Source organism: Hyposmocoma kahamanoa, unplaced genomic scaffold (genome assembly GCF_003589595.1).
Source record: "Hyposmocoma kahamanoa isolate Upper Pololo Valley unplaced genomic scaffold, ASM358959v1 188, whole genome shotgun sequence".
NCBI classification, from domain to species: Eukaryota; Metazoa; Arthropoda; class Insecta; order Lepidoptera; family Cosmopterigidae; genus Hyposmocoma; species Hyposmocoma kahamanoa.
In genome coordinates, this window is record NW_020653717.1 from 3,063 (window position 1) to 15,072 (window position 12,010).

The window sequence follows — 12,010 nt, forward strand, 5'->3', positions numbered from 1 at the left end:
GTCGTTTTATACTATACACTAATGGTGTGACGATTAGTAGAGAAAAAACCTAGCATTAACAGTACGTCAAAGCAATATTAAAGTGACTCGTACGTGGCATTGTTTCATGAAATTAATAACAACACAAACAACGTTATAAACTTAAATAACCTAAATGTGTTTAAACCATGTTTAAACCAACCAAGTACAATGTACGAACACGAATTAAATTAAGGTAAATATTACTGTTTAAATGGGTTTACAAAACTAATTCTCGATTTATCTGTGCATTTGATACGTTTATCAGCTCGTGACTATAATTTTTACCCTAATGTCGTGACATAATCGTATTGTTTTTTTTTATTATCTTCATATATCTACAATCTACCTACAAAGACATATAACATAGACATATATCTCCTATGCCACATTATAAAGGCAACAATTAGCTAACATTGTTGTCAAATCGTGAATCCAAACGTAAATTATATCTCATAAAGATAACAGATCGCACAAAGATATTACGGACACGTTGTAAAATGATAACGACTTGTTAGGTTTATAGGTATGTCTTGTTTATTGACAATTTCATTTTTATACTGACGATTGCGAAAGGTACAGCATTTTAATAAAAATAGCCGCGGTCAAAGACAAAAATAAACAATTTCTTACTCGTCCATACCTTGAATTAAAGTCATAGTAAGGTCAAATTATCAATGGATTTTGACTCGTACATGTACGTATGTGGTTCACCGTGCGTAGTTTAAAGATGTCAGCGAACTACCCTGATCATGACCATGCTAATTACTTCGTGTGATGTATGTGGATTGTCTATGATTTGTCTCGAGCGCATACGTCACATGTGCGGGAGTGGAAGTGGTCTGTCAGTGTTTAACCGTGAACCCGGAGGCATGAAGTGGTGCGTAGGCGAGCCAAATGCCAATACGCTATTACTTGTAGGAGCGGACACTACAAATGGCGACGAGGGTAAAGAATTAACCGTAAGTAAAAAAAAAGTAAGAAATGAGGATATATTGCGAACCATTGTGTTGTTTTAAAAACCAACCAGGTAATACGATTCAAATGCTCAAGACGATATTACGCAATGGTTATCACTACTTGTTTACGCGATGCATATAGCTGACCCGATAACTTTCTATTAATGGTCAACTTTACTATAAGCAAACCGCCTAAAACAAAAGCAAAGCGACTTACTATATAGTAAGTTTTAAACTATTTTTTTTTAATTATGTTCCTTTAACTAAATTCATTTATTGATTTATTTTACTTACAGCTCACTTCAACAAATAAAGTGAATAGTGGATATTTCACATTGCAAAATAAGTAACATTGTGTGTCTTGTCTTGTTTTATTAACCTAAATGGAAAATATTGCCTTTGTGTAAACATATAAATGTCGTAAGGTGGCTTAGTGGAATTTTGGAATATTTCAAATATAATTAACAACCATCAACCGTGAAGTAGAAAAACTGGAGTAGCCTAAATAAGTAGGTTTGCCGTAAGTAACCTACACTTACTACCTACTACTACTACTTACTCTCCTGGCCACATTTCAAGCGGTACACGATTTCATACTTATAAAAAAACAACAATTCTAACAATTAGAGAGAGACTACTGTTAGTCAACTAACTACTGCTACTATTTGGATCTCTATACACTACGGCTATACCCAAAGTGTTATAGTATAATCGTAACTTTTTCATTGAGAAAAAAAAACCGACCTCAAAAGTTTGCTTATCGGTTTTTTTTTATTTACATGGGATGCCCTCGTCAGATTTTGTCTTCTTGGTGACAGGTGGACTGTTACGGACTCCTTCGTACATTTTATACTTTTTTCTGATTGTCATGGTGACGGTGATTTGTTGATTATATGCATTGTGCCAAGTGAAAAGTCGACTTTTTTTTGCGGAAAATATTTTTTTACTTTGTGATAACTGAAACGAACAGAGAAAAGCATCCTCGGCATCAGAGGCCACCTTCGAGAGTATACCCTTTCAAAGAAAAAAAGAATTTTCAAAACCTGTCCACTATTGATGGAGAAATAGGTATGTACAGTGACATGCCTAACAATTTGAGGATTATCCTCGATTTCTATGGATCCCCTTATCCAATTCTGACCCATTCAAACAAAAAAAAGAATTTTCAAAATTGGTCTGCTATTAACGGAGAAATTTGAAAACATACATAAAACGTGCGTCCTCCTTTTGTTTGAAGTCGGTTAAAAATGTGTCTTGTGCTGTAATTGTAGGTAGCTGCCTATACAGGAAAGAGTTAAGGGTAAGGCTATAACAGCCTAGCCCGAACCATAAAATTACTATATATACGAAAATAGATAGTACAGGAAACCATGCGACTTAAGAAGAAAAAAACAGACGAAAAGGGAAAATGGGCTCACGAAAGTTATATTCAAGTTGAGTACATTTTTAAAGTAATATCATACAAACCATTTGTAACAAAATAGGTACTTTACAAGAAATACATGAACATACTAAACATTTGCATTGAAACATGGCACACACATGAAACACGGTGCGGGATCTCTGTCAGTGTTAGACCGTCAACACGGAGGTACGTGGTGGTGCGTAGGCGAGCACTATTAGTTGTAGAAGTGGACTCTACACTTCGTCAATATAAACTTTTAAACCAGTTTGTTTAGCATCAGTAGAATTACATGAAATAATTTAAATACCAGTTAATCGATAATTAGTAAACGCGATACACGTATGGAAAGAATGTGGTGTTGTGGAACGTATTTCGTACTATTGTTCAAATGTTTATTTAAACCATTATTTATTGTTAAAAGTGACATAAATGCTAAAGAAATGAAAGAGGTAAGGTTAAGTTTTGAAATAAAACGTATAAATTACGATGAACTACCATATAGTAGCATAATGTACCATATGGTATGGTAAGATCATAAATGTTAAATATTCCTAGTTGTACCTGACATGTGTTATATTTTACAAAAATTCGCATAATTACTCTTTTATTGTTCCTTTGTACAATAAGTTATTCAATAAACAATTTTATTATTATTAAGGTAAATGCCCCAGTGGTTGACGCTTTTAGACGGAAAATAGCGTGTTTTGCAAAAAAAAGTACTTAATTATCCGTGATACTGACTACATAAGTATGTTAACATGTTAAACGGTTTGTCATTTATCTTAAAGAAACTATGAAATTTAAAATAATCATAGCATTATTAAAATATTACAGTTTTCCGCAACCTCTAAAAATGTACCAGTGTATTACAGACAAAATTTCTAATGTCCCAATTACAGACCACATAAAAGTGGTCCCAATAGTTGACTATGGCAAAATAAGACCAGTGTACTAGTATTTGACAAGACACGATGTTAAGAGTTCATAGTTGTTTAACTGCTTTCATTACTTTATAACAATAAATTTAAAGAAGAACAAAAGCCAAAATCAAACAAGATGCTTTGGTTAAAATTAATAAATACGTACAGTCAAGAGCACGTCAAGCCTAATACTTTGAACTTTGGACCGTTCTTATCGTAATAGAGTTGGATTTAAATTTTAAGTGTCAAGCTTGACGTGCTCTTGACCCTGTACATCTACAATAAGATTGCAAAAAACATGACACAAAAATTAAACTTAAATGTCACTTGATCATAACATATTTATATAGTTTTAAATAACATTAAAAAATATTTTCATCTAACATTGATAGGAATCCCTTTAGACACTTCATCATCATCATCATAATGTGGGGGCATTTTCTCTTTGCATACCTTCAGGTACTAATAGCTGACACTAGTTACGTCCTAATATTTGACACCTCAATATACGACTGGCAAGCATTGAGTCCCCATAGTAAAACAGTCTTTGACATACATGTCAAACACTACTCAAACTACCCTCAGAAACTTGTCACTAACAGAGTAATCAAACCTACGTTCTCCGTCCTTAACAAATGGTAGAAATTAAGTTTAAAAAAATGTTCATTTAATAAACAGTTTTAATAAACACTTACCGATAATTAACACTAACTACTCAGTCTTAACGATTCTTGGAAGAACACCAACGCGCCTTCAACTCGGATCACCTGTTCGCAAAAATTGTCGCCGTAATGAAAAAATATTGAGTGAATCGAAGAAATTTTCTAAACGGAATTCATATATGCCACTATTAGTGGGGAGAGCGAGGCTGAACGTTCCGATTTTCAAATAAGTTGAAGTTTTATACTGAAAATGAAGGATTTGATTTTCAACATGTGGAAATATTGAACGAATGTTTACCGCTTTTTGTAATAGTATTGTCACTTCTACAAATATCTCAATAGTCTTTTTCATACAGGCAAATTTTTGACAAATTTCGGAGCGGAACATTCAGCCCCGCTTTGGGGCGCGTTGTTCCGCCTTTGAGGCAAATTGTTCCGCCTAAATTATGACAGGACAACAAGGATTTTCTTAAATAAAACCACCTTTTTTATAATTGTATGTATGTAATATTCATATTATGCACAACTAACTTAAAAAAAAACGACTACATTCTTATTTATCAGTAATTTTATTCATAGCTCATTTCTTCATCTGAATCACAGTCAAGACACACATAAGTGACTCTATCATCTTGTCTAAATATTTGACATGAGCCCGTTTGCAGTTTCGCATCCTCAAAACAAAGAAAAATGGTAATAAGAATTTTGAATTTTTTTGTTCCTAGGAAGAACCAGCCCACGAGGGGGGAACTTATAGCCCCAAATTACGTTTTTATACGAAGACTGACATACAGGCAAAGTGATAGAATCAATGAAAAAAATTCTCAAACAATAAGATTCCTTACTAATGTCACTACAATTTAGAAAAGTTACGTATGAATCGGCCCATAATAAACAAAGACAGATAAAAATTCAAACAAGAAAAAACGTACCTTCGTGATGTTTTGACAGCTCCACGCACATAGCCACACTTCCGTCGTCGCCGCAGTAACTGAAATGACTGCCGGCAATGAGCATCACCTGATGCTTTAACGACGTGCTCATATGTATTGTTATATAGTTTTCTTGCAAAGTTATTGCTGTGAGAACAACTTACCCCGGGGACTACCAGACCCGGTCTCCCCTACATTTAACACGGTTTTGGAGTTATATCAATATTTGTTTCATTTTTTAAATGTGTCAATCTTTGGCACTGGTCAAAGATTAGTACGTTTAACTTATCTTTTTTAGACTCTCGCCTCTCCCAAGGCACCAAAGATTAATTTTGAGTTTTTAAATGGGAGAGACGGTATTCCCCGGCAATGGCACAGTCGTCCGGGGTCAGCGACTCAGGTTCGAGAACCGGCAAACAATACGTGCCGTATCTGCTTGATAGCAGTACCGCCTTCTGCATTTGAAATGCACAGAAATGCATCAGCCTCAAGCTGTTGTTAGCAAGGCTGACTGGAATTAACCCATTTGCGGACAAAACTATTGGGATTATTTAAGTGGAGGCCACATCCCATATGTCGGTGATCTCGTGCGATAGGTTGACATACAATACCTACTTTATGGAAAGATCTCAACGAAATAGTTACAAACTTGTTTTTGTAACTACAAAAAAGAAAGAAAAAGCTGAGCTTGTTTTTGTTTTCATAATTGAACTTAACTGGTAAAAAACGCTCCACCACCAAGCACTGTGCTCCCGCCTGAAATCCACCGCGCTAACATTATAAACTCCGACTAAAGTTCTGTTATCAAAGTTGCGGAAGCAGAAACGGAAACAGATGTGAAAAAGCCTGGAAAGAAAAGATATGAATCTTCCGTAGTTGCGGAAGTAGCAGCAGATGTCTATTGTTTCACTATCGGATTCACGGCGGATCTTTGCATTGTGTTTAAATAGCTTTTATCACAGCAGATTGTGCTTTGAACGAGATAAGAAAAAACACGCGAATTAACTTAGCCTCTTTAGCGTTATTGGTAATAAGTAAGCCTATTAAATTTAACTTGTACTTTATCAACACCCCGAATTTTTCCCGCTAAGATTTTTCGCTAATACGACTTATTTTACTATCTTTTCTTCCAGACTTCACAAGAAAACAAGATGTCATTAATAACAGAGACCATCGACCTGGACCGGGAGTATACTCCTAGCAAGTGGTCACAGCGATTCCCGACTTTTCAAGAGGTTCTGCAACATCACCTCAACTTTGTTACTGCTGGTAATACAATCATACTATTAATTACATGCCCGTAAATGTATTTCATTTTTTTCTTTTTAATGGAAACTTCCCTTCTAAAACAAACGGGTTTTCCATCAAATCTGTTCAGTCATGTCGATGGTAAAATATCAATATTCGACATTTATTGTATATGTAAAGTATTAATTGTATATGTAGTAAAGATACTAGAGCTACTTTTTTGTGATACCTATTGACAACACAACAAATAAAAAAAATCGATAAAACAATTAACAACAAAAAAATTAAGACGGAATAAACAAGTGGTGCACTTGGTGGTAAGCGACACGCCTGTCCATACCTGTTGCAGTGCCACTCAGAACTCTAAATCACAAGGATCTAAGAGTGACTGCGCCCATCACCCTGAGACATATGTTGACAAGTGCCATGTGCTTGTAATTTCACCAGCTCCCTTACTCTTCAAAACGGAAACGCAGTATTGAATATATTTCTGCTTGGCGGGAGTAATAGGTAAGCAGTACTTCCTAGGACAAACTCTTTCACAATGAGCTCTACAGCTACTTAAACTTGTATGATAAACTAACATGTACTTGTTACTAAAATGCATTGTGTCGGGCGATGTACTACGAGACACATACTACCTAGTTAAAATGAGTATTATATGCACCCACGATTATGGAACACGGAGGGAAGGTACTTTAAATATTGCAGACAGAATATTTTACTTCAAAAATATGTAATACTGCATGCATTTTGAAAAGAGGCAACTCATCTGGGAATAGAATCGACCAAATGTGACAAAAAGACCGGAATTTTTATGATACCGATCCAAATGGTCAATTATAGGGATTAATTATAAAGAAGTACCTAATCCTCATAATTGACCCTTTCGATCGGCATCATTTTTATGATACCCATCGAAAGTATGCGTTTGTCCTATACCGAACAAGGGTGTATTTTTATACAGATTGGTTTTTTTTTTTCAATTAAAGAAGAAAAACATACACAAACAATTCTATGATTTTCTTATTCCAGCAAGCGAAGAAGCAACAAACAACATTCCACACAAGCTCGAAATCGAGTACGGCCCTACACCAGGACAAAAGTTAGATATCTTGGGCACCGATTTGCCAGATGGTGAGTACGCTAATAGAAATTGCAGCTCAACTTTGGGAAGACGTACAAGAGTTAATAAGAAGTATATAATTCAATTTTATTATATTTGTTGAAGAAAGTGGGGCCCAAATTCAGGAACCGCTATCTAAACTATAGTGCTGCTACCCCAATTAACGTCGACGGCGGAGCATTTGCATTAAGTAATAATGGCATGACTAGAATTGTTATTTCTTACCGACGTATCTTTCTGTCTTTTTCAGCCTTTAATCACTTACTCTTAACCGCTATATATAACAATTACTTATAAATGTCTTTTTTAATACTATTCGATTTCCTCTTTGCCATTACTGTTTGCTCTGTTACAATTTTGGCTGCAATACTATTCAGAGATATTTAAGGTGACACACCACACACACAAGGTATTCTGACCTGCCTTAATATTTTTTAATAGCGATACGGCTTAAGACGAAAGTTATGGCGAATGTCTCCAGCACCACAAATTCTATTTTTATAGTAGGAAATGAGAGGCTGGACACAGTTGACCAGTATGTTTATGCATGTAAAGAGCATCAGCAAAATGAAATCACAAAACGCATACAACTGGGATGAACTGCATTCGGTAGACTGGATGACATCTTAAAATCGGTTGATTCTCCACAGTGTTTGAAAAGCTGTGTAGTTGCACCCAATGTCATCGATAGGGGCAGTCCAGTCTGTTGGCAACAATGGCTAGGATGCTATTAGCGCAGCCCTCTTTCGAATAATGGTATGAAAGCCACCTGTGTGTGCCTCCGTGAACGTGCACTACAGTGTCACCTTACGGTGTCGGGACGTAGACGCTCACACAAAAGGCTGTGTACAGAATCAGAATCGCGCAAAGAGCCATGGAGCGAGTCATGCTCGGCATCAGACTTATAGATCGAGTTACGAATTCCGAAATCGTAGACGAACTAAGCTCCAGGACATAAGAGAGCGAATAACAAGTTTAAAATGGAGCTAGGCGGGACGTGTTGCGAGACGTGGTGAAATCAGGTGGAGTATGGCGATAACCGAATGGTGCCCAAGAAATGGATATAGAAACACAACATTGTCAAAGTTGCGAGTAGTAGATGGGTGTAGATGCGTTAGGGGGTGGGTTAGGGGGTGGTTAGGGTTTGAGTTGAGTTAAGGTTTGGATTGAGGGGGTTAGGGGTGAGTTAGGGGGTGAGTTAGGGTTTGGGTTGTGGTGTTAGGGGCTGGGTTAGGGGGTGATTTAAGGGGTGGGTTAGGGGGTGGCTTAGGGGTGGTTTCGGTTTTAATTGTTACTTTCAATTGTTTCTTAAAACAACTAAAAAAATTAATTGCAATTAATTTAATTGCAATTAAAATCAATTCAATTGACATTAATTGCAATTGATTTCAATTGAATTGATTTTTTAATCTGATTGAATTTCTGATTGAAATTTAATTGATTAACGCCCAACACTGGTTTCAAGTCGATTAATAAGTGAAATAAAGCCTCTTCTCTCTTTGTCGTGTGCTTAGTAGCCTCAATAGCATCTTGAAGAGATCGGTGGCCCAACGGTGCAGGGTGGGCACTGGATGATGAGGTTCCGGGTACGAAACGAAATAGTAAAAATAGTACAACAATTCCCTACTTTGAGACCAGGCAATTGGTGTGGCTGTCTAGCACGTTAACAATAATAACACACTCATAGCCCCGCACTGGAGAAACCTTGTATCGTGGGTGCCATGGACACACATATACACACACGACAACCATAAATTAAACCCAAACTCACGAGAGAAACAAATGTAGGCCCTACAAATGTTTTTCCCGGTCCGGGAAACGAACTCGGGACCTCTGCGTCGCAGACCAGGATATCTATTTTAGACTCTTGCCCCATTGTTTATTATTATGACATTCGTCAACAGATTCAATAGTCCTTTATTGTGTCACTTAATAAAAGGGTCATAAATTGTAGATGGTAATTTAGTTTGTTAAAATTTCTTGCTAAGCTTTACTAACAAACTATGTATATTTTTTCCCCAAATAAAGGACGGATACATTATTGTTAGCATATACATATGATGGTAAATAAACACGTCCTTTCGATTAGAAGATTTTGATGAGAGTGATGACAAGAACGAAGCAACGTAAAAATAATGCAGGAAAAGGAGTAAATAACAAAAAATAAAAGGTGGGATGACGATGAAGGAGATCGCATCGTCACAAACTTGATTACAAAATGAAATACGCACTAGCTTATGACAACGCCTTGATTGCAAATGTGTAGAAATTATAACTAAACATGAAAATGCCAATCCGATTTTGCATTTCACTATAAGTATCTATCTGCACAACGACATGGATATAATTATTATATAGATACTACAGCCGGTTATGGGATGAAAGAAAGCTCGACGCGATGGTTCTCTCTCCGTCTCAGTATTACCGTTCATAAACTGTTTTGTATAATTATTCTATCTTTTTGCAATGTTGTCTCTCAAATGACTATTTCTACTTATAACCTGTGTATCTTTTGGTAGTATGTGACGATGCGACCTTTTCTTTTCTTTCTCTTCTCTCTGAGATCTTTATTCTCTGGTTCCTGGGCACATCCTTTTGAAATTTTGAATCATTCTCTAATTCTTTTGCCTCGTCATTCTTACTTTGCTTGGTTCCGTCGCCACTCCCACAAAATTCTCGGAGATGAAAGACCGTATTATCCTATCATGTAAACCTAACTGCTTATAAGTAGCAATAACACGAATACAGGCCCTTTGGGGTAAGTTCACCAATCATATAATAATAAGTTCTAATCTGTAGGGAGTGTGTTTATATTATTGTACCCGTTTTTATACTTAGCTGTTTTTTGTTACGGCCTTTACTTTACCTGTCGTCCTGTGGCCGAGGCGTTGAGTAATAGTGATAGAAAGTACACTCGGTCCACAAGTGTTGTTCCTCAAATTAATATTTCTACTAATCTTTACTTTCACCTTATGTGGTTAGCCTGCTGGTGATGTATTTCAGTTTACTTATCCCAAATATACTGTCTAAAATATACTACTTACTGGATGTAAAAATTTAATGTTGACCGTCAACGTGATCGAGTGGCTTGTACACCGGTTTTCATGGTGACGCCATCTCTGAGGTCCCGGGATCGATCCCCGCCGGGTCAATGTAAAAAACTAATATTTCTAGGTATATTGTCTTGGAAACAACGACGGTACCACAAACCATTATTCGCGATATTAGATTCGACATTATTAAATGTTTATGGTTGGTCCTTGTTTCGATAAGTAAATTTACATCAAACATGTAGTTTATTCCAAATTCTAGAGTCTACACGGTTGATTAGCGATCGTAGGTAGAACCAAATAAGGATAGTGAACAGTTGAATGAATTTCTTATGCTAGCAAGTACCGAATTGAAACCCGATATGACCTAGTCGAGTGGGAATTTTGAAGTCATAAGGTGTTTAAATTACCTGTGAGTTGCTTTAACAGTTATAGTTATTTGTTATGTAAGGCTGCAAAGTTTGTTGTTTGACACGAGTGCTTGTATTGAAACCTGATCAAGCGAAGGAAGCTGAGATACCACGAAAGAAGCTAGTGGTTCAGAAATAGATTCCTGAGCGTAACGAGAGCTTCAAGGCACGAGACGCAAAACAACTTCGCTGCCAAGTGAAACAAAGAACTTTTCACCTCACTATTGCGAGGAAAATGGTATATGAAAGAAAAACAGTTGAACTATAAAACATCAGTTTCTTTTTAATTATAAAAACAGTTTTTTTTCGGATGCGTTCTGAATTTATACCTCATCAATTTTTTATTCTTGCTTGTACTTTTATTTTGTATGATTAAGTGATTATTGAAATTATTTTAGTTCTTCGACGAATTAAAATAATTTAATAAACATAATTAGTTATCATTGTCAATTTAATGTCAACAATATAAAATAAATAAATATACCAACTGATTTATATTACTTAAATAAGTAATGTACGAATAATCGCGTAGTCGAACATGCTATTTATTATCTTTTTTTTTTAATCGATAGCAAATGTTAAATGCACCACAGCCCTTCGTCAAGTTCGAATTTCAAAAACCTTTTCCACGCTAGCATGCAAAGAACGCTCGCACGCTGAGGTGAACAAATTATTACTGAAATAAAATAAGTTAGCCGATAATGAAAATCATGAAATTATCTTAAATCACGTACATAATTAATATTTCACACTGTAATTGATCACGATTCCTACCTGATAGCTTGGTTTATTGTTTGTTTTGGATAATGTAAAAATGCTATGATTAGTTTTTAAATGAAAGAAAGATATTTTGAAAAATACGTAAGTACATACTGAAAGATATTTTGAAAACTACGTACATACAGTGTAATAGTTATAGTAGCGAGGGAGGGTGAAGAAAGACGCCCCAGTCTCCCATGCACAAGGCGTTTATTTACGTAGATGTATGATCGACATTAGAGACGCAATCACACGTATCATCTATGTCAACTCACCGTGGCCGATGACCGATGATTCTACGAGCTTTTATCCAAGTATCCCACCAGGTGGAAGTACCGGAGTGCCGCTCATAGGCCCTATGAATCGATACAAAGCAGTTTCACAACTTAAATGGTAATTTAGAAAACACTTCGATAGAGCGTTCTATTTTGACCCAACGCCATCCAGCGGCAAGGCGGAGTTACTAATATTTGTTGTGTGTGTGTGTGTGTGTGTGTGTGTGTGTGTGTGTGTGTGTGTGT

At 36.1% G+C, this 12,010-nt stretch overlaps 1 protein-coding gene across 2 annotated transcripts in view; it reads left to right on the forward strand.

Moving 5' to 3' along the window:
* Positions 1-755: 755 nt before the first annotated feature.
* LOC113226318 (kynurenine formamidase) overlaps positions 756-12,010 on the forward strand; it is a 19,660-nt gene continuing 8,405 nt past the window's right edge. Inside the window, exons 1-3 of one of the 2 annotated variants that reach the window (XM_026458903.1) lie at positions 756-980; positions 6,030-6,165; positions 7,180-7,281. In XM_026458903.1, coding sequence (XP_026314688.1) covers positions 771-980; positions 6,030-6,165; positions 7,180-7,281 — 448 coding nt within the window. In that variant the 5' untranslated portion in view covers positions 756-770. Of the gene's footprint in view, positions 981-2,807; positions 2,832-6,029; positions 6,166-7,179; positions 7,282-12,010 lie in introns of those variants that run through there. The other variant, XM_026458904.1, reaches the window with a different exon arrangement.